The 22445-nt window shown below is 41.5% G+C and overlaps 1 protein-coding gene and 1 long non-coding RNA gene across 3 annotated transcripts in view; one reads left to right on the forward strand and one right to left on the reverse strand.

Annotated features, from left to right (window-relative positions):
* Positions 1-2: 2 nt before the first annotated feature.
* On the forward strand, positions 3-15261 carry MITD1 (microtubule interacting and trafficking domain containing 1). 2 transcript variants are annotated; one of them, XM_047781454.1, is made up of 7 exons: positions 3-64; positions 10605-10706; positions 12643-12779; positions 12862-12948; positions 13768-13883; positions 14871-14931; positions 15036-15261. In XM_047781454.1, the coding sequence occupies exons 2-7, from the start codon at positions 10658-10660 to the stop codon at positions 15129-15131; spliced, it is 546 nt and encodes a 181-aa protein (XP_047637410.1). In that variant the 5' UTR covers positions 3-64; positions 10605-10657; the 3' UTR covers positions 15132-15261. The 2 variants fall into 2 exon arrangements, with proteins under 2 accessions (XP_047637410.1, XP_047637409.1); XM_047781453.1 differs by having other exon boundaries at positions 7-231.
* Positions 15262-15313: 52 nt separating this feature from the next.
* Positions 15314-22445, reverse strand: part of LOC125127823 (uncharacterized) — a 28581-nt gene continuing 21449 nt past the window's right edge. The window contains exons 3-5 of the long non-coding RNA XR_007135072.1: positions 21881-22086; positions 20871-20927; positions 15314-15473 (exon numbers count right to left, since the gene is read on the reverse strand). This is a non-coding gene — a long non-coding RNA (uncharacterized LOC125127823). The remainder of the gene's footprint in view (positions 15474-20870; positions 20928-21880; positions 22087-22445) is intronic.

Here is a 22445-nt window from a genome sequence, read left to right on the forward strand (position 1 = left end):
CATCTCGTGACCACTCCCCAGAGTGCTGCAGACTCCACCCACCCCAGCCTGGCTTGAAGTGGAGGTAAGTTTCCGGAATTATGGCGAAGTCGGGGCTGGGACCAGAGGCTGGGAGTGCAGCTGCAGTCACTGTGATAAAGCGGGCGTTGGAACTAGAGTCCGAGTCACGGTATCCACAAGCTCTGGTGTGTTACCAGGAGGGGATTGACCTGCTCCTGCAGGTTCTGAAAGGTGAGCAATGAGCCGGGTAGGGAGGACCGGGAAAAGGAGCTGCATCCCACTGTGTCTGGGTGGGAGTGAAAGTTAAAAGCATTCCTGTGCCCCGCGAGGAATCAGCAAATACATTTGGTGGGGTATTTGCTGATGGACTGGTTTCTTTAATATCTTTAATAGATTGATGTCGTCAGTAAAAGGGGGGGTTACTATTCTAGAATTTTAAGAGACATAACCAAATGTAATAGATAAGCCTTGATAGAACTTGGGTTTGAACAAACTATAGAAGACGTTTTAGGATCAATTTGGAAAGTTTGAATATGGATTGGGGATGTTAACATTATTAACTTTGTTAGGCAATGTGGTATTTTTCAAATTTTGTTCTTAATTTTAGAGATGCAGGCTGGAAGTGTTTGGGGAAGAATTATGCTGTCTGGATTGATTTTTACTTTAAAAGAAAGTTAAAACAAATATGACAAAATGCTAACAATTTTTAAATCTAGGTGATAGTTACACCCTTTTTCTTTTCTCAGTAAACATTTTCATTAAAAGTAAAAAAAAAATTTTTTTTTGAGGAGAAATGGGTGTACTGAAATTTGGTGTGAGAAATGTTTCAGGTTGTCAGAGGAGACAGTTAATACTTTGTTACATAGTTATTCCATGTTGAGAAGATCCCAAATAACCCTTAACACTCAGCACAACCCCTGGCCCATAGTAAATACCCAGAAATTATGTTTTAAACTAAGACCAGCTCCTGCTCCCCACCCCCCAGAGCTCCCAGTCTGGCCTAAGATTTCCCCTTTGTGCCTCTTAGCCTGAGTGCTTCTGATGTGTTTCAGAAGCTTTGAGACAGTAGAGACTGCTCTTCAAGGTTAGGTGCTTTTCTCAGAACTATAAAGCTCCACTTTGGACAGGGACCCTTTGATAATGATGATGACCGTAACAGTGAAAGTAACTGTCATATTTATGAGTGCTGAGTGCCAGGCAGTCTTACCCTCAGAGGTAGGAGATGATGTTATTCTCACTGCAGCATAAAAACTAAAGTGGCAGGAATTCCCTGGTGGTCTAGTGGTTAGGATTCGATACTTTCACTTTGGGGGCCTGGGTTTGATCCCTAGTCTGGGAACTGAGATCCTACCCTTTTGGGGGTGGGTGAGGGAAGCTCACTTTGCAGTTCTGTCACTGTTGGTAGAGTCACAATTGGAACCAAAGGCTTTAAAGACTCTGCTCTACTGACCCCCCCCCCCCCAAAAGGAGAGATGATGAACAGAGTTGGAATCTGAGGCAGGAGAATCACAGTTCTGCCACTGTGTGTGGTCCACTGATACCATAGCAGTTACAGAGACAGTGATGTGATCTTGCAGATTAGGGTATAAATGCAAATAACTCTGATAGTGCAGGGAGCATGTAGGGAGCGATGTAGACAAATGCAATGAGTATTTAAACGGTTAAAGGTCATTTGGGGGTGGAAAAGGTGGAGGTGACTTTTGAGAGGGGCTTTGAAGAAGAAGTGGAATTTCAGACACTCAGCTGAAAGTGTTCAAATGCTGTCTGTGCTGTATTACCAAATAAGTGGTTTGGTTTGGTTTGGTGTTATGTCTATAGAGGAAGAGCAGGAGGTAAAGTTTATTATTTTTTTTAAATTTTATTTATTTATTTATTTATTTATTTTTAAATTACTCAAATGAATTTATCACATCTGTAGTTGTATAATGATCATAACAATCTGATTTCACAGGATTTCCATCCCACAGCCCAAGCACATCCCCCCACCCCCTGAACTGTCTCCTCCGGAGGCCATAAGTTTTTCAATGTCTGTGAGTCAGCATCTGTTCTGCAAAGAAGTTCAGTCCATCCTTTTTTCAGATTCCACATGTCAGTGAAAGTATTTGATGTTGGTATCTCATTGTACGGCTGACTTCACTTAGCATGATAGTTTCTAGGTCCATCCATATTGCAAAAAATGCTGGTATTTCGTTCTTTTTAATGGCTGAGTAATATTCCATTGTGTATATGTGCCACATCTTCTTGATCCACTCCTCTTTCAATGGACATTTAGGTTGTTTCCATGTCTTGGCTATTGTAAATAGTGCTGCAGTGAACACTGGAGTACATGTGTCTTTGCGAGTCCTGGTTTTCTCTAGATAGATGCCCAGGAGTGGGATTGCTGGCTCAAATGTTAGTTCTGTGTTTAGCTTTCTGAGGAATCTCCATACTGCTTTCCACAGTGGTTGCACCAATTTACAATCCCACCAACAGTGTACTAGAGTTCCTTTTTCTCCACACCCTCTCCAGCATTTATTGTTTGTAGACTTTTGGATGCTGGCCATTCTGGCTGATGTAAGGTGGTATCTCAGAGTGGTTTTGATTTGCATTTCTCTAATAATGAGTGATGTTGAACATCTTTTCATGTGTTTCTCGGCCATCCGTATGTCTTCTTTGGAGAACTGTCTGTTTAGATCTTCTGCCCATTTTTTGATGGGGTTGTTTGTTTTTTTGGTATGGAGCTGCAGAAGGTGTTTATAAATTTTGGAGATGAATCCCTTGTCAGTCGATTCACTTGCAAAGATTTTCTCCCATTCTGTGGGTTGTCTTTTTGTGTTGTTTAGGGTTTCCTTTGCTGTGCAGAAACTGAAGTATGATTAGGTCCCATTTGTTTATTTTTCTTTTTATTGTCCATACTCTAAGAGGTGGATCTGAGAAGATGTTGCTGTCATTTATGTCTGAGAGTGTTTGGCCTATGTTTTCCTCTAAGAGTTTTATAGTGTCTGGTCTTATATGTAGGTCTTTAATCCATTTTGAGTTTATTTTTGTGTATGGTGTTAGGGAGTGTTCTAATTTCATTCTTTTCCATGTGGCTGTCCAGTTTTCCCAGCACCACTTATTGAACAAGCTGTCCTTTCTCCATTGTATATTCATGCCTCCTTTGTCATAGATGAGTTGGCTATAGGTGTGTGGGTTGAATTCTGGGCGTTCTACCCTGTTGCACTGATCTATATTTCTGCCTTTGTGCCAGTACCATATGGTTTTGATGATTTTTGCTTTATAGTATGGTCTGAAGTCTGGGAGCCTGATTCCTCCAGCTCCATTTTTCTTGTTCAGGATGTCTTTGACTATTCTGGGTCTTTTGTGCTTCCAAACAAACTTTAAAATATTTCATTCAAGTTCTGTGAAAAATGTCCTTGGTAATTTGATAGGGATTGCATTGAATCTGTAGATTGCCTTAGGTAGTATAGTCATTTTGATAATATTAACTCTTCCAATCCATGAGCATGGTATATCTTTCCATCTATTTGTGTCATCTTTGATTTCTTTCATCAGTGGATTATAGTTTTCAGAATACAGGTCTTTTGTCTCTTTAGGTAGGTTTACTCCTAGGTACTTTATTCTTTTGGATGCGATGGTAAACGGGATTACTTCCCTAATTTCTTTTTCTGCTCTTTCATTGTTAGTGTATAGAAATGCCATCGATTTCTGTGTATTAATCTTGTATCCTGTGACTTTGCCAAATTCATGGGTGAGCTCTAACAGTTTTCTGGTAGAGTCTTTAGGATTCTCTATGCATAGTATCATGTCATCTGCAAATAGTGATAGTTTCACTTCTTCCTTTCCAATTTGGATTCCTTTGATTTCTTTTACTTCTCTGATTGCCATGGCTAGGACTTCCAAAACTATGTTGAAGAGTAGTGGTGAGAGTGGACATCCTTGTCTTGTTGCTGATCTCAGCGGGAATTCTTTCAGCTCTTCACCATTGAGAATGATGTTCTGTGGTTTTGTCATATATGGCCTTTATCATGTTGAGGTAGATTCCTGTTATGCTCACTTTCTGAAGGGTTTTTATCAGAAATGGGCGTTGGACTTTGTCAAAGGCCTTTTCCACGTCCATTGAGAGGATCATATGGTTTTTGTTCTTCAGTTTGTTAATGTGGTGTATCACACTGATGGATTTGTGGGTATTGAAGAACCTTTGCATCCCTGGGATAAATCCCACTTGATCATGATGTATAATCCTGTTGATGTGTTGTTGGACGTGGTTTGCTAGTATTTTGTTGAGATTTTTGCATCGATGTTCATCAAGGAAATTGGCCTGTAGTTTTCTTTTTTTGTGGTGTCTTTTTCTGGTTTTGGTATCAGGGTGATGGTGGCCTCGTAGAATGAGTTTGGGAGTATCCCTTACTCTGCAATTTTTTGAAATAGTTTCTGAAGGATAGGTGTAAACTCTTATCTAAGTGTTTGATAGAATTCACCTGTGAAGCCATCTGGTCCTGGACTTTTGTTTGTTGGAAGTTTTTAAATCACGGTTTCAATTTCAGTTCTTGTGATGGGTCCATTCATCTTTTCTATTTCATCTTGGTTTAGTCTTGGAAGATTGTACTTTCTAAGAATTTGTCCATTTCTTCTAGGTTTTCCATGTTATTGGCATATAGTTGCATGTAGTAGTCTCTTATGATCCTTTGTATTTCTGTGATGTCCATTGTTACTTCTCCTTTCTCATTTCTAATTTTATTGATTTGAGTCCTCTCTCTTTTTTGCTTGATAAGTCTGGCTAAGGGTTTATCAATTTGTTGATCTTTTCAAAGAACCACCTTTTCGTTTCATTGATCTCTTCTATGGTTTTCTTTGCTTCTATTTCATTGATTTCTGCTCTGACCTTTATGATTTCTTTCCTTCTACTAACTTTAGGTCTTGTCTGTTCTTCTCTCTCAAGCTGCTTTTGATGTAAAGTTAGCTTGTTTATTTGAGCTTTTTCTTGTTTCCTGAGGTGGGCTTGTAGTGCTATAAACTTTCCTCTTAGAACAGCTTCTGCTGCATCCCATAGGTTTTGGAATGTTGTATCTTTGTTGTCATTTGCTGCTGGGTATTTCTTAATTTCCTCTGATTTCTTCAGTGATCCATTGGTTGTTTAGTAGCATGTTGTTGAGTCTCCACGTGTTTGTGTTTTTTGCAGTTTTTTTCTTGTTGATTTCCAGTCGTATGGTGTTGTGGTCAGAGAAGATGCTTGATATGATTTCAGTTTTCTTAAAGTTACCGAGGTTGGATCTGTAGCCCAGGATGTGATCAGTTTTAGAGAATCCATGTGCACTTGAGAAGAATGTGTATTCTTTTGCTTTTGGATGAAATGTCCTATAAATATCTATTAAGTCCATCTGGTTTAATGTATCATTCAGTGCCTGTGTTTCCTTATTGATTTTCTGTGTGGTTGATCTGTCCGGAGGTAAAGTTTAAAAGAGACACTGGTGCTTGGAGCACACTGTGGATGGCCTAGACATCCAGGAGCTTTTAACTCATTCTCTTGACAAGGAGAAACCATTTAAAGTTTTTAAAAAGGAATAATGTAATTAAAGTTGCATTTCAGGGTTCATTTTAGGGTTTATCTCTCTTAGGAATATGCTTTTCTCCCAGGTATTTGCATAGCATACTCCCTCTCCTCTTTCAGGTCTTTACACAATTATCACCCTGTTTGTGAGGCTATTCCCTGACCTCCAGTGTAAAATTACAGTCCCCATCCCAGAACTCCCTTATCCTTACTCCTTGCTTTATTTTATGTAATAGCACTTACCATAACCTAACATACATGTTTTACTAATTCATTTTTGTCTTTCCTCCCACTTGAATGATAGGGAAGAATTAGCTGCTGTGACTCCAGTGCTTAGAACAATGCTTGGCATGTTGTATGTTCTCAGTACATATTTATTGAATAAATGAGTGAATATGGTAAGAATGTAGAAGAGACATTACCTTGAAGAGACTGAAGTCAAGCAGACCATTTAAGGAGCTCCTGCAGGAATCCCAGTGAGAGATGGTGATAAGGGCCTGAATGAACCGGGGGGGGTGATGCTGTATTAGGAAAAGGAGGGGACAGTGTGGATTTTGAGTTGCTGCCATGGGCACATGACTAGATGCGGGAGTGAGGTTCCAGTGGGAATCGAAGATGAGTGTATGATTTCAAGCCTGGAAAACCAAGGCCTGTTTGAAGAGTGGTCTACGGTGTCAGACTCTGAGCAAGAATGATGTTTAAGAAAGAAGTACTGTATTTATCGAGGATAGGGAAAGTAGAGTATCTTTATAGGAAGTAGCAAAGTAACAGCAGAGTGTAAGAAAGAGATGTTAGCTAAAATGTGGTCCTAAAGGAAGCCAAGAGGGAAATGTAGAGAAAAAATTACATAGGAGTTCCTGTCGTGGCTCAGCGGAAACGAATCTGACTAGCATCCATGAGGACACAGCTTCGACCCCTGGCCTCACTCAGTGGGATAAGGATCTGGCGTTGACATGAGCTCTGGTGTAGGTCATAGATACAGCTCAGATCTGGCACTGCTGTGGCTGTGGTGTAGCCAAGTAGCTGTAGCTCGGATTCAACCCCTATGCCGTGCATGCGGCTCTAAAAAGACAAAAAAGAAAAATTACATAGATGATAATGATATTGACAACGTTTATTATGTCCTACATGCTGGTCTCTTTCATAATTCATCATCTCCACCACTCTCTAAGGTCCTGTTACTCTTTCCAGGTTACAGATGAGGATGCAGAGAGGTTGAACAACTGGCCAAGGTCACACAGCAAAAAGTGGCAAAGCAGATGTGGAACTGAAATGGCCTGACTCCAGAGGCTTTGCCATTAACTGCTCTTCCTACTATCTCTTTGTAAAGAGACCATAGAATGCTTAATCCTGGAGTTCCTGTTGTGGTACAGCAGAAATGAATCTGACTAGTATCCATGAGGATTTGGGTTTGAAGCCTGGCCTAGCTCAGTGGGTTAAGGATCCAGCATTGCCGTGAGTTGTGCTGTAGGTCACAGACATGGCTCAGATCTTGTGTTGCTGTGGCTGTGGTGTAGGCTGGCAACTGTAGCTCTGATTTGATCCCTAGCCTGGGAACCTCCATATGCCACAGATGCAGCCCTAAAAAAAAAAGCAAAAAATAAATAAATAAAGTAAAATAAAAATAAATAGCAAATATAAACCTAAAAATTAAAAAAAAAAAAAAAGCCTAATCCTGACAGAAAGACAGTTCATAGTGTTTGAGTTTAGAGGAATATATATCAACCAAGTGGAAAAGTGTGAGTTCTCATATCGCCTTAGGATTCTTCACAGCTTTGTGAATACATTAGGATTTTTTTAGGTTACCACAGTATAGGCATGAGAAAGGGGGAGTCTACATGATATTAATGTTGGCAGTAGAAGAACCTGAAAGATTTCAGTAGTTATATGGATGTCAACAAAATGTTGGAAACAACTTGAATGCCCCTGGGTAGGAGGGTGCTTGCACAAACCATGGTATGGCCACACAATGGAAGATGGTCCTGCTATAAAGGATGAGGAAAGGGAATTCCCATTGTGGCACAGGGAAAATGAATCAGACTAGGAACCATGAGGTTGTGGGTTCAATCCCTGGCCTTGCTCAGTGGGTTAAGGATCTGGTGTTGCCGTGAGCTGCACCGTGGTGTAGGTCGCAGACATTGCTCAGATCCCCTGTTGCTGTGGCTGTGGTGCAGGCCAGCAGCTGTAGCTCCAATTGGACCCCTAGTCTGGGAACCTCCATATGCCACGGGTTTCGCACCCCCCCACACACAAAAAAAAAAAGGATGAGGAAGATCTTTAGGAAGTGATATGGAGTGATTACCAGGATATATTGTTTAGTGAAAAGTACAAAGAGTAGCTATAAGAGGCTAGCTTTCAGGTAAAGACAAAGATAGGAGAAGTTATTCATGTGTCTGTTCACTTGTTCAAAAGAAACACAGGAAGGATAAAACCCTACACTGATGAAATTAATTACCCAATGTGCGGTAGGTGGGAAAGCAGTAAAAAGGGGGACCTAGGAGTCGGGCAGCAAGATGAGGGGGCGTGAAGAACTTCTCTGAGTTATTCAATCGTCATACCTACGGGAGAGGGGAAGAAAATAGGTCATCTTGAGAAAAAAAGATTTTGGCTAGATTCTGTAGGTTAAAGACAAACTGAATAGTATACAAACATTGTATTTTAGTTGGTAAATTTTTTTCTCCCAACAGTCTGGATTAGGAATTCTGAAACTATTTTATGTCTATCCTAGGCTTGAACAGGCTGGTAATATACTGTGGATGATGAAAGAGGTTACAGATAAGGAAAGGAGAAGACTAGCATGAACCCTGTGGGATCAGAGTTATCAGCATGAATTCATGGTTTTTAATATAGATACAGATGGACAGACACAGAAACAGAGGGGTGTGTGTAAACCTCCATATACTTTCTAGCTGCATTGACTGAAAGGGTCTAGAGGTAGTGATAAGATTCCCCAGGTAACAGTGAGCACACTTAGCACCCAGAATATGATTTTTTTCTTTGTTTTGTTTTTTTGCTTTTTAGTCTCACACCCGCAGCATATGAAAGTTCCCAGGCTAGGGACTGAATCAGAGCTGTAGCTGCCAGCCTATGCCACAGCCACAGCAACACGGGATCCAAGCCGTGTGTTTGACCTGCACCATAGCTCATAGCAATGCCGGATCCTTAACCCATTGAGTGAGGCCAAGGATTGAACCCGCATCCACATGGATACTAGTCAGACTTATTTCCGCTGCACCACAATGGGAACTCCAAATGTGATTTCTTGATATCACTCTCCAATAAAAAGAACCAAAGCTTCTTGGAGAAATGGGTGGGTCCAGGGCTGGGGCAGGAAAAATACAACATTTTGCCCCAGAAAGGAAGAAAATGCTCAATGAGGGGGCATATCAGACACAGGAGCCAACAGAAGGAGCTCTCAAAGCCAACGCTGCTAGGGTTTGAGCAAGAACATGATGATAGTGTTGGGTGACAACCCATAGAATAAAAGAAGTATCCATGAGGCCACATTGATACAAATGCGTAGTTGAATAATGAAGTAGATGGCAAAGAAGAGTCAGCTCTTCCCTACAGTGGAATTTCAATTACTAAATAGGAATGCTGGAAATAGAAAATCGCTATTTGACAAACACTGCAGTAGTAATTGTTGCAGGCAAAGACCTAATACTAAAATTAGTGGATGGAAAGAATGAAGAGAAATAGGATATCGTCTCACGAGATAGTGGTTCCATTTAAAAGAGAAAACAGTGAATTTACAGTGGAGAAATCCATGAACAGAGAGCTACCTTAACCAAAGTGATCAAAGTTAATGTCACCAGTAATAGGACACATCGACTTCATGTACCCACTGAGAAGGGTACACTTCTGTGATTGCCTCACTAAAAGATGCATAGCCTCAGTCTAATCATGAGAAAACATCAACAGCCCAAAATGAGAGACATCCTGCAAAATAACTGACCACTTACTCCTCTTCAATGTCAAGGTCATAAAAAGCAGAGAGACTCTCAAGGAACTATTACAGATTGGAGGAGACTAAAGAAGCATAACTAAATAGTATGTAGGATCCTGGACCAGAAAACAAACTTTGTTTAGTGGGAAAATTGGTGAACTACAAATAAGGTTTATAGATGAGCTAATACTGTTGTTAATTTATTTATTCTGATAATTATACCATGGTTGTGTGATAGGTTAATATTAGGGGAATCAAGTGAAGGGGTTCTGTGCTATTTTTGTGACTTTTCCATAAACAAAATTAATTCAAAATAAAAGGTTTTTAAAATAGTTTAAAAGTGAAATTATAATGGAAAATAAAAGCACTATTTAAAACGAGGAAGGAAAGGAGTTCCCGTTGTGGCTCAGCAGGTTAAAAACCCAACATAGTGTCCAGAGGATGCAGGTTGGATCCCTGACCTTGCTCAGTGGGTTAAGATCTGCTATTGCCAGCAGCCGCAGCATAGGTCACAGAGGTGGCTTGGATCTGGCATTGGCTATGGCTGTGGTGTAGGCAACTGCAGCTCTGATTCGACCCCCAGCCCAGGAACTTCTATATGCCGCAGGCATGGCCACAAGGGAAAAAGAAAAAAAAAAAAAAGAATCAGAAGTGATTTGGTGACTGATTGTAGGTGGGGCTTGTGGTCAGATTTTATTGCTAATGTATATTAAACAATAACTTCCATTTTTGGAGTGGCTGGGAAAATTATTGAGCATAAACTATAATAAAGGAGAAGTCTGGAAGAAAAGCTGTTTTTGTGGAAGGATATTGTTTGCCATCTTTTGACTATGCTAAGATTTTAGACTTATTAGTAATTATGACATTTTAGGGCTGAGACTCAGTAATAAGCCACCTCTGTTGCTTTCCCAGATTTGGGGTCCCCAGCAGCTCCTTCAGATGCTCAGTGCAAAGTTGAAGGTCCTGTATGATCAAGCTAAATTCAGGCCTATTATTTGTGTATTTTAGACAAAGGCAAACCATGCTGAAGGATAGGAAATCTGAGGAAAACTCAGGAAACAGGAAATAATGCATGTGCCAAATAGTAAACCTGTTTTGGAAATTGAGAGTCTATTTTTTAATTTGTAGGCACCAAAGACGAAACAAAGAGATGTACTCTCAGAAAAAGAATTTCTGAGTATATGGATAGAGCAGAAAACATAAAGAAACACTTGGATCAAGAAAAAGAAGGTAAAGAGGCTGTTTGGAGAGTGTGTGGCATCTCTTGTGGCAAAGCCCATTTCACCGCGTGTTTCTGCCTGTGCCCTTTGAAGCTGTGTGTGGTCTGGACCATTTATCCTGGGAGCTTGCAGATCTGCTCTGCATTTCCACTTGCTGGTGCATGTGCTGTTCTTAGCCTTTTTTTTTTTTTTTTCTTTTTCCTGGCCTGGGAAAGGTGGGTGTCAGATACCCTCTGAGAATCTGATGGCAGCTATACTACTGCAGAACTTGGCATGCCATTTTAAGGAATTCATCAATCTCCTTGAAGCTTATGTGTGGATTCCCATTTAAGTAATACTACAGAGGAGTACTGAATGTAAATCCTGTATTTTAGTTGTATTTCCATTTATGAAATGACCAAAATATTAAAGTAGCTCAAGAACCTCAGAGGACTTAGGACTTCTTTGAGATTTTTGTCATGAAACAAAACATTTCATGTGTCCTGTTTGGTATTTCCAATGATGAGAAATGCAGGAGGTAGGGTTCCCTATTCATACTTAGTCTCTGCTTGTGAGTATGCAGTTGACAAGGATCTATACGCAAATGACCACTGCCACCTTTGCCTGAAGTTCAGTTGCCCCTTTCTTTTTTTTTCCTTTTTTAGGGCCACACTCTCAGCATATGGAGGTTCCCAGGCTAGGGGTCCAACTGGAGCTACACCTGCTGGCCTACACCACAGCCACAGCAACACAGGATGCAAGCCATATCTTCCACCTACAGCACAGCTCACGGCAATGCTGGATCCTTAACTCACTGAGCGAGGCCAAGGATTGAACCTATGTCCTCATGGATACCACTCGGGTTCGTTAACTGCTGAGACACAAAGGGAACTACACAGCTGCTGCTTTCTAGAGCCAAAGGCACTATTGCTCTCAAAAAGCCAGTGCCTCCAGCCCTCAGCTGTTCTTTGCTACTGTGCTCTCCTCACCTCTTCCTGGTATTCTGCGCCATCCCACATCCTGGCTCTGCCCACTGAGCTCCTCTGTTGAGAGGAAATAAAATTGTTTCCTTCATCTCAAATTGAAATCTATGATGAAATTTCCCTCCAGAATATTGATGAATATAGTACCATCAGCACTGTGGTTTGAATACATTGGGTTAAATTAACCAGTGTGACTAGCATGGCTTGAAAGTTGATGCGTAATTGGTAATATTCTGTCTATGGAAATAGAAGAAAGAGTCCAGGGTACTGGTTTTCAAACAGAGCTTAAAAGTGCTACCACCTTATGAATTAGGAACTACCATTAAAGGTTATATTTTTCAAAAAACCTTAAAGGTCTTTGATAACTTATTAATTATTCATTTTGAATGAACAAAAACAATGGACCTACTAATCCTCTCTATAGCATTCTAGTCTTTGGCTTGTGTTATTGAGAAGTACTATATACACTTCTGCTTAAAACATGTTCTACAAGTTCTAAGACTTCTAAACTCTGTCTTATGTTGTATTTATATGTTTTTCACTTTATTAAATTGCAAGACATAAAAAGACTTAACTCTCAAGAGGAGGACCAGATGGCTGGCAAATGGTTTGTGGTTCTTCTCATGGTGACTGGAATACTAGATATCTTTATATATATGGTTCTCTCTTGAATAAAATGCCTGGCCTATAGGATTCAGCTCAAGAAACTGTACTAAGAAATCTCTAGACATTCCCACTTGCCTGGCCTCCATGGAGGCAGAGATCTGTAATAGAATGGCTTGCCTTATTTGTCTTTGGGCATGTAGCATCTTGCCATGTGCCTGGTAAAGACAAGAGTAGGCATTGGAAAAGGTTTGCTGAGTGCATGAGTTAAAAAAAAAATAATTTGTATCTGATCCTGATTTATCACTGTATGTAAATATAATATGTATACAAAGAAAATATGTAGTCACTCGTTTTATTATTGAAGCTTGTGTTTTGTAGCTGGAAAGTATCACAAGCAAATTAAAATAGAAGAAAATGCCACAGGTTTCAGTTACGAGTCACTTTTTCAAGAATACCTGAGTGAAACAGTTACAGAAGTTTGGATAGAAGACCCTTATATTAGACATACTCATCAGGTAGGTGAAATGTACTCAAATATAATGAAGTGTTTTTATTGAACATGTAGAGGTAGTAATAACCCATCCTAATATCTTTCAGCTGTATAACTTTCTTCGCTTTTGTGAGATGCTTGTTAAGAGACCATGTAAAGTGAAAACGATTCATCTTCTCACCTCTTCCGAGGAAGTAGGTATCTGAAAGCCTTTACTCTTTATTAACTGCATGAACTTTGCTCAGTTAGAGGATGTAGTTTGAGCAAGGCACACCTGGATGTAATGCTTCAGCTAGAGCTGTTTCCTTGTGAATGGACTGAGTATCTAACAATAGGCATACCTCACCTTGGCGAAAATGCTGTTGATTTAAGTATGTTGTACCTTGGCATTTGGCCACTTTGCCAAACTCTCTTCTTCATTGTTTTGTCAGTTTAGTTTCTTGGATGTTCCCTGAGGCAATCACACTGTACGCACTCTTGACAATTTCTCTTATCTCCATCTTGATTTTGATTTGAGTACGAATGCTTCTAAAGAATTCATATTTCTAGGATTAATTTGAGAAGAAGGAAGCCTTATCTGAATAACTAAATAGCATTACTAAAATACATCTTAGGAGACAGGACAGAGTTGTGTTATGTTCATGTTAGAAAAAAAACACAATTATTTTGATAAAAGCAATTGCTCTTAAACTACTCCTTTTTTTTTTGGCTTTTTGGGGCTGCACGCAAGGCATATGGAAGCTCATGGCAATTCTGGATCCTTAACCCACTGAGCGAGGCCAGGGATCAAACCCGAATCCTCATGGATGCCAGGCAGATTCGTTTCCATTGAGCCATGACAGGAACTCCCTTAAAGTACTTCTTATTCTTTGGTTGCTTCTTTGAGATAGTGAATGATGAAACTAGTGTAGAATCTTTCCATTTTAATTCACCTGTGATACACAGTGCATAGCTTAGGAATAATTTAAAATGTTAACAACTGAGGCAGAAAATTGTATTTTTCCTATTAACAGGGCATTGGGAAAGAGCAGCAAAGTAGTGGCCTGCAAGAAATAAAAGAGTCACTCAGGAATCATGGAGTGCTGTTGGATTTAGAATATTCTTCTTCAATACATGACCGAGAAATTAGGTTAGTATATAGAAATATTTTAATTTTTATGCACTTGAGAAAATGCTTATTTTTATTTTTCATAAGTTTTATATAATTGCACACAATAGTGCATTCAAATATTGAAAATTTAAATAAAGCTCTATTTTAGTATCTTGTCCCCCCCCCTTTTTTTTTTTTTTTATGGCCACACCCTTGGCCTGTGGAATGGAATCTGAGCTACAGCTGTGACCCACGCCACAGCTGCCACAACATGGGATCCTTTAACCACTGTACTGGGCCAGGGATCAAGCCCACACCTTTGCACCCATCCAAGCTGCTGCATTTGGGTTCTTGACCCACTGAGCCACATTGGGAACTCCAGTATTGTTTCACTTTTGAGGAAAAAAAAAAAAGTCTGGTTTATTTTGACCTGTATGTGAGTTTCATATTTCCTAATGGAACAGAATTTACATGTCCTCTGTCACGTGAGAAGAGGAGTACTTTTCTGTCTATTTAACTATACATGTGTTATGGCATTGGGGGAGTTTCCTTTCTACTCATGCTAATATTTATTTAATTTGGTTTTACCTCTCATGGTCTATTACATACTCTAGTAGGCATGATAGTGCACTGTGTCACATCTGCCAGGGCTCCCCCGGCCTACGTGCCCCACCTTGAGACAGGGGGACCCCTGAAACACCAAACACTCTAAGTACACTTGGAAGCCACTTGTTAGGAGAAGAGGGAAGTTTTGTCAGCAAGATGAATTTCAAGAGGAAGGTTTCATTTCATTGTTAAACTCTTTATATCTGCTAATTAAATCACCTGATGGTTTCTGTGGATGTTTTGTTTCATGATAGACACAGCCCATAGGTAACCCCAGGTTTGATTCAACGTGGACCACTGGAAGAAGTGATTGTATTTTTTAGGGGAACATTTAGCTGTACACTTCATACACTTAACATAGCTATGATAATTATCTGACTTAAATGTCTGCAATGTAACACTATTTATTAATTTCAATAGATTCAACAATGGATGGATGATTAAAATCGGAAGGGGACTTGATTATTTTAAGAAACCGCAGGTAGGATAAAGTCTGATGGGTGAGTATATAGCACTCTTTCTATTTTAACAAAATGGTTTTGGTCCTTTTTGTTAAAAAAAAAATCTCTTTTCTTCTCTTCTTAGGGTCGTTTTTCCCTTGGATATTGTGATTTTGATTTAAGACCATGTCATGAAACAACTGTGGACATATTTCATAACAAGCACACAAAAAAAATATGATAGGTGGTAGCCTAATTTATATTATATATTTCTACTTTAAATTAATGCTGGATTTTTAATTTTTTTTACTTTGGACAGATCATTCCTATAAATGTATGAATTTAACAATAAACTTTTACATTTCTACTAATTTATGGGTTCATTGTTCAAATACAACCAATCCTAAATATTTTTTTTATAAATCTGTTACTCATTAGATTTATAGTCTTTCAAATCATGTGGTTCATTTAAACATTTTAACAGATTTTCTCTTATTTGGCTGTTAGTGAATCAGAACATGATGAGTACCTATTAAGAAGAGGAATTGGATGCTTTAATCTTGCCCTTGGGACAATGTAGAATCTAGAAGGAAAAATCATGGGTTAGAGTACTCTTACAAGGTAGATGGGCTTATGAGTCTAGTAACCAGAGAAAATAACCGATGTTACTTTTGTTACAATTAAGTGTCTTTGGGAGACATTTGTGGCATTGACTTATCCAGTATCACCTAACTCCATAAAGGCAGATCAACCTGTTGAGTTATACCAGATGTGTTTTGCAGCTCATTCAACTTTGACTGGTATGTTTGTAAAGCTTTGAAGCCTGGATCAACTGTCCTGAGTAAGCGCATGCATTGAGACGCCCATGGAGTGGCTGGGGACAGACTATGTTCTGTGGAGGTAGACTGGGAGGCGGGATGCAGGTGGAGCTGATGGGCGGTCCAGAAGCTTAAAGAATAAACTAAGCCAGTGTCTGCAGTGGGGAAACAGAGTGCCACTGTTGGAACTGCACCTCTGAGCTTCACATCTGGAGAAAACTGAAGATTACAATTGAGATTCAACACTGTAGAGAAACAAAGGCAGTGAGACCATGGGCATGAAGTTGGGCAGAGTAGCCCCAGGGGCCTTGAACACCAGGTTTATGTTTTGCCTTTGTAGACTAGCATGTATATGATTGAGTGGGCATAAAAGACCAGGAAGAGCTTCCAAAAAAACCCCTGATGTATTTCTTTTTCTTTCTTTTTTTTTTTTGGTCTTTTGTCTTTTTAGGGCTGCACTCGCAGCATATGGATTTTCCCAGGCTAGGGGTCAAATCTGAGCTGTAGCTGCCAGCCTACACCATAGCCATAGCAATGCAGGATCTTAGCTGTCTGCAACCTACACCACAACCACAGCAACACAGGATCCGAGGCGCATCGGCGACCCACACTGCAGCTCACAACAACACCGGATCTTCAACTCACTGAGCAGGGCCAGGGATCAAATCCATGTCCTCTTGGATCCTAGTCGGGTTCATTAACTACTGAGCCATGATGGGAACTCCTCTGATGTATTTCTTTGATGTTTTCAGGTTTAGGTGCTGATAATGTTGAACCTTAAAATACTCAAACCAGTTTTGCCACCTTCATTATATGAAATAGTAATTCCATATTCTTAGGGTCTCTGGAGAACACTTAGGCAAATGCTGGACTTGATTGCAAGTTACTTTATGCAAAATATCCTGGCTTCTTTTGCCAGATATTCATCATGTGGAAGTAGAGTGACTTTTCATTCAGGTGAGAACACATATTAGACCTCCTTACTTTCATGTTAAAATAACTCTTATTTCTAGAACATATGTATCTGTCACTGTAGAGAATCAGCAGTCCACAGCCCTGTGAAATTGACTTTTATCCAGCTCTCATAGAGATCCTACCTAAGTTGGAGTTCCCATCATGGCTCAGCAGTGATGAATCTGACTACTATCCATGAGGACTCGAGTTTGATCCCTGCCTTGCTCAGTGGGTTAAGGATCTGGCAATGCCATGAGCTGTGGTGTAGGTCGCAGACACAGTGCAGATCTGGCATTGCTGTGGCTGTGGTGTAGCCCAGTGGTTCAACCCCTAGCCTGGAAACTTGCATATGCCGCAGGTGAGGCCCTAAAAAGACAAAAAAGGAAAACAGACAAAAAAAAAAAAAAAACCCTACCTAAGAGATAATCATATTTAAGGAAGAGAGCTGATGGACATGCTATCCATTATTCTGGCTATTTGAAGTTCTATCCCCAAATCCAATTAGATACCAGAAGGCTACCAGAGGCAAGTTTACTTATTAAATGTATCAGTAAATGTGCAAGAACTGTATAAAAAAAACTAAAAGCTTTATGGAGGGAGTAAAAGAAAATTAGGGTAACCGGAAAGACAAATTATATTCCTGAATGGGAGGGCTTGGTAAAATGTCAGTTCTCCCTAAGTTAGTTTTTAAGTTAAAATAACAAAAGAGAATAACACTAGGAGACTTGCTTGACTATCTATAAAGACATAAATCTACAAGATATGTGTTTTTAAATATTTGGGCATAGGTATGGACAAATAAGTCATTGGGATACAGTGAGTCCAGAAACATATCTGAGAGAAAGAAAGCGTGTGTGTGAGCATATAATAGATAATAAAGCTCACACTAGTGGAGAATGAGTAGGCTAGTCAATAACATTACATCTCTACCTTATTCCACATAGAGAAATTTTTCTAGATGGATTTAAACTTGGAAATATCCAAATCCTTTTTTGGAAACCTCACTAAATGTACTAAATGTAACAGAAAACCTGGAAATTATAAAGGTAAGAAAGCAAAAAATTTGGTCATATAAATGTTTTAAATTTAAGTAAAGGTAACCATAAAAAAAAAAAAAAGAAGTTAAAAACAGGAGATCAGGAGTTCTCGTCGTGGCTTAGTGGTTTAAGAACCCAACTAGTATCCATGAGGATGTGGGTTTGCTCCCGGGCCTCCCCCAGTAGGTTAAAGATCCGGCATTGCCTCGAGCTGTGGCCTAGGTCGCAGACCTTGGCTTGGATCTGGCATAGCCGTGAGTGTGGCCTAGGCCAGCAGTTGCAGCTCTGATTTGACCTCTAGCCTGGGAACTTCCGTATGCCACAGGTGTGGCCCGAAAAAAGAAAAACCATAGGAGATCTGCTTTACAACATGTAGAAAAAGGGTTAATTGTCCTAATATGCAAGGAAGATCACATTTTCAGCTAGTTCATCCTCACTGCAGCCTTGGAGTAGTCTCTCCCTCTCCACTGCTCCATTTTGCAGCACATACATCCCCATCAAGATACACACTATTTTTTTTGTTCTTCATGAACAAATTTCTTGGGGTTCTCTACACAGTTTTCCCCCCATTTCCTCATCACCTATTCACAATTCAGCTCACTTCAACCCAGCTACAATCACTCCATGGAAATTGCTCTCATGAGTGAACTTCATAGCCAATGGACACTTTTTTTTTTTTTTTTCATTTTTAGGGCCACACCTTCATCACATGGAAGTTCCCAGGCTAGGGACTGAGTCAGAGCTTTAGCTGCTGGCCTTTGCCACAGCCACAGCAACACCCTGTGCCTGTGACCTAAGCTGCACCAAGCAGCAACTCGGGATCCTTAACCAGCTGAACAAGTGCAGGGATCAAACATGCATCCTCATGGATGCTAGTTGGTTTGTAATCCACTGAGCCACAAGGAGAACTCCTGCCAAGGGGCACCTTTTAACCATGTTACTTGACCTTTTGGTAGTTATTAGACCAATTGGCCCCTCCCTTCTTGAAACTCAACTTCATGTAATACACTTTTTCCTCTACCCTACCTTTAAAACACTGGAGTATTCCATGGAGTTCCCATTGTGGCACAGTGGAAACAAATCCAACTAATAACCATGGGGTTGTAAGTTCCATCCCTGGCCTTGCTCAGTGGGTTAAGGATCCAGTGTTGCTGGGAGGTTTGGTGTAGGTTGCTGGCTGCTATAACTCTGATTTGATCCCTAGCCTGGGAACCTTCATATGCTGCAGGTGCAGCCCTAAAAAGCAAAGAAAAAAAAAATTGGCGTCTTCCTAAACTTGTTTTTAGTAAAAACTTATGAGAGGTCTTCAGCTATAAGAATTACTCCTGTGGCCTGATGAGTAGATGCTAATGTGGCTGCAGCTTTAGGAACTAGACCTGGTTGTGCATACCTTACATGTTGGTCAGGGGAGGAAGCACCATCAGGTGCAAGGAGATGGATGGGGCAAGATATGCCAGACCAGGACTCCACCTTCTCCCCTTTTTCAAGTGTGTTTTTCTCTTCTGGGTCCAGTACCTGGGTGGGTCAGGTTTGCCACAAGACAGCAGCATCCTGGTGGAGAATGAGTTTTTTCCCCCTTACCCAGGGGTGCAGAGTAACTCACTCATCTTGGGGGGACATCCCATTGCTAACTCCCATCCCAGGTGTGCTGGGGCCTGGTGTACTCAGCAGCATCACATGTAGATCACAGTGAGAGTCAGGGCAATGGCTGCCTCCTTCAATCTACACACTTTTAGTTTTTTTCTTTTAATTTTAAAAATTATGTTGGGAGTTCCCGTCATGGCACAGTGGTTAACAAATCCGACTAGGAACCATGAGGTTGTGGGTTCGGTCCCTGCCCTTGCTCAGTGGGTTAACGATCCGGCGTTGCCGTGAGCTGTGGTGTAGGTTGCAGAGGCGGCTCGGATGCCGCGTTGCTGTGGCTCTGGCGTAGGCCAGTGGCTATAGCTCCGATTCAACCCCTAGCCTGGGAACCTCCATATGCTGTGGGAGCGGCCCAAAGAAATAGCAAAAAAAAAGACCAAAAAAAAATTATGTTGATTGACAATGTTCTGACAATTTCTGCTGTCCTTACCTTTACTCTTGGTATTGGGTGTCTCAGCAGCAGGCCCTACTGGTTGATCATCTAACTGTTTTAAAGCCTGGGATAGTACTTTATTCCATCTGGCCAAGGTTGTACCTGTTAGTAATTCTGCTGCTTCAACATTTTCTTCTTCATTTCTACGAGCTCTGCTGCTTGTAGCTTATAGGAGGGACAGGTTATAACTTCCATCCCTGGCATTGCTCAGTGGGTTAAGGATCCAGTGTTGCTGCGAGGTTTGGTGTAGGTTGCTGGCAGCTGTAACTCTGACAGTGAGGAGAGTTCCTCAAATGGAGTAAAGAGACTTGGGAGCTAAACACTTTAAATTAAAAAAAACCCAATTGTACATTTTCATGATATAAAATACAGTTTATATGCTGTCAGTAAATACATAAATTAAGCCAAGACGTCTCCTTGGAATTCTAATCTCAAATATTCAGCTATTTGGCATTTCTTCTGGCATCTCAGAAGCATATAAGCATTGCAAATACAACATGCCCAAGTGAACTTTGGGTACACACCCCCCATCGCTCTCTGCAACACCTTTTTTGCCTACACGTAGCAAGTCTTATACTATGATATTTATCCTTTACCTGATATTTTATATTCCATTTTATTTCATCTTTCAAAAACTGACTTTATAACCTGTTAATAGGTCAAGACTTGAGTTTTGTTTCGTTTGGTTTTCTTTTTGGCTGCACTGGAGCATATGGAGTTCCTGGGCCAGGATCGGATCTGAGCCACAACTGTCACCTAAGCTGCAGCTGCGGCAGTGACAATCCTTAACCCACTTTGCCCGGTCAGGGATCAAATCTTGCATGTGACCAGAATGTCCCAGAAGCCTTGGTGAAGCTTTTAGCACTTCAGAAGTATAAAGGCTTCTACCACAAACCATATCATTTAGGTGTTTAATTCCATATCTTTGTAGTAGTGTAACTTTTAAGGAACACATCATTTGTTTGAATTTTTGTGTCAGGTATTCTGAGGGAAGATGGCAAAGGTGGTTGGAAACAAGCACACCTTAAATACTCAACATTAAGTCAGGATACAGTAAGATTCCATTTCTGGGTTGAGGAACATCAAAAACTTACCACATGGGAAAAACAGACTTAAGATTTGCAACCATGTGGAGGGCTCTGAAGGACATCCTGCCAAGGGAAATAAGCCAGACAAAGACAAAAACGGCCCATTAGCACTTCCAGGTGACATCTACAAGGAAAAAAGTCAGACTCGTAGAAACAGAGAGGTGGCTGCCAGGGGCAGGGGTTGAGGGACCTAAGAGGCCAGGAACAGGGTACAGATGCTACCTAACCCAAGTCTGCTCTGTCTGCCGCACGACAGGCCCATAAATTCGGAGACGAGGTGTTGGGACCAGGAACAGCAACTTGAAGCGGGAAGCTGGCAGACCGACAAGATGGCAGACTCGTGTCTCAAAAACCCATCTGGCCTCAGTCCAAATTCAGGCTCTGCTTCTCCAGAGGGAAGGGGGGAGGGGGAGGGGCCCGTGGTCCCTCCCTGTCGCTTGCTTGGGGGAAGGGCCCACCGCAATGCCCACCAGTGGCTGAGCCAGGGCCATAAGGACACTCCCTAACGGTTGCTCCCTGACACAGACCCTGTCAGGAAAGGAAAGTTTCGGGATCTAATGTACAACAGGAGCTGGTAACCCTGTGTGGTATCACTGACATCTGCTGAGGAACTACAACTTCTATGTAAACAGGTGAGGTGAGAAAAGGATGAAATTGTGGACAGAGGAGATGCTGACACTTTACATATGTGTCCCTGGGAACCAGCCACATGCCTGGGAGAGGATCAGACTTCCAAAGGCCAGGGAACAGGTGGGTTCAAGCCAAGATCTCCAAGAGACCTGCGGAACCAGGAAATACCTGGCTTTCAGGTGTCATGATCCGAACATTAAGGTCTCCAAGGCCCAAGAGGCTGGAAGGAGAGAGCTGAGGGGCTGGGTGGTGGGGGAGGGGCGCTGGCCCAGCCTCCTCCTCTCCTGTCCCCTCCCCCACCCTCCAGAACCCTTGTGAGGTAGCTGCCGTTCTCTGATAGAAGCCTGTGGCTCCAACTGCCAGGTCATTCGCAGGGTTCAGTTTACCTGAGGGTAACAGGGCTGCTGTTTCCTGTGACAGCCTTGCGAGGAGATGAAGAATCTCCACTCTTCTGGGAACCATATGGGTGCTCCTTGGTGGCGCCCCAGGCCCGCTTCCTGGGTGGGTGAAACCATCCTCGCCTTGGTGTGTGGACTGGGGCTCTTCTTCCTACTATGCCCCTACCTCACGAGTGATCCGTCCTCACTCCCACCTAGGACACACGGGAGCATCAGGAAGGTAAGGAACCCGGGGCCCAGACCCAAGAGCACATGAGTCTCTCTTTTCTAGTATGACTTTCCCTTTTCTGAAGCCACTAGAGAGACTCCTGAGATGGAAACGAAGAGGACATCTTGTCTCATGCAACAACACACCCATCCCTCTAGGGACAAGCCAGGCCTGACAGGGGGTAGAGGGGGCGCTGGGATTTCTAGCCAAAGATCTCAGACCAGGTGTCCCAGGAGGGGAGAGGCCTCCAGGGCTCGTCCCAAATGCAGTGACCAGCGGCCAAGGACTGGATACGAAGAGTTCCATCTCAGCCACAGGGCGAGCCCCTGAGCACTGGTTCACCAG

Source organism: Phacochoerus africanus, chromosome 5, assembly GCF_016906955.1.
Source record: "Phacochoerus africanus isolate WHEZ1 chromosome 5, ROS_Pafr_v1, whole genome shotgun sequence".
Classification (NCBI taxonomy): domain Eukaryota; kingdom Metazoa; phylum Chordata; class Mammalia; order Artiodactyla; family Suidae; genus Phacochoerus; species Phacochoerus africanus.

What these genes read in the sequence shown, in the direction of transcription:
- MITD1 (XM_047781453.1), top strand. Translation starts at nt 81, where the DNA reads ATGGCGAAGTCGGGGCTGGGACCAGAGGCTGGGAGTGCAGCTGCAGTC. An exon ending in ATATTAGACATACTCATCAG is followed by an intron (nt 12,780 to 12,861) that starts GTAGGTGAAATG and finishes AATATCTTTCAG; the next exon opens with CTGTATAACTTTCTTCGCTT. An exon ending in TTCTCACCTCTTCCGAGGAA is followed by an intron (nt 12,949 to 13,767) that starts GTAGGTATCTGA and finishes TCCTATTAACAG; the next exon opens with GGCATTGGGAAAGAGCAGCA.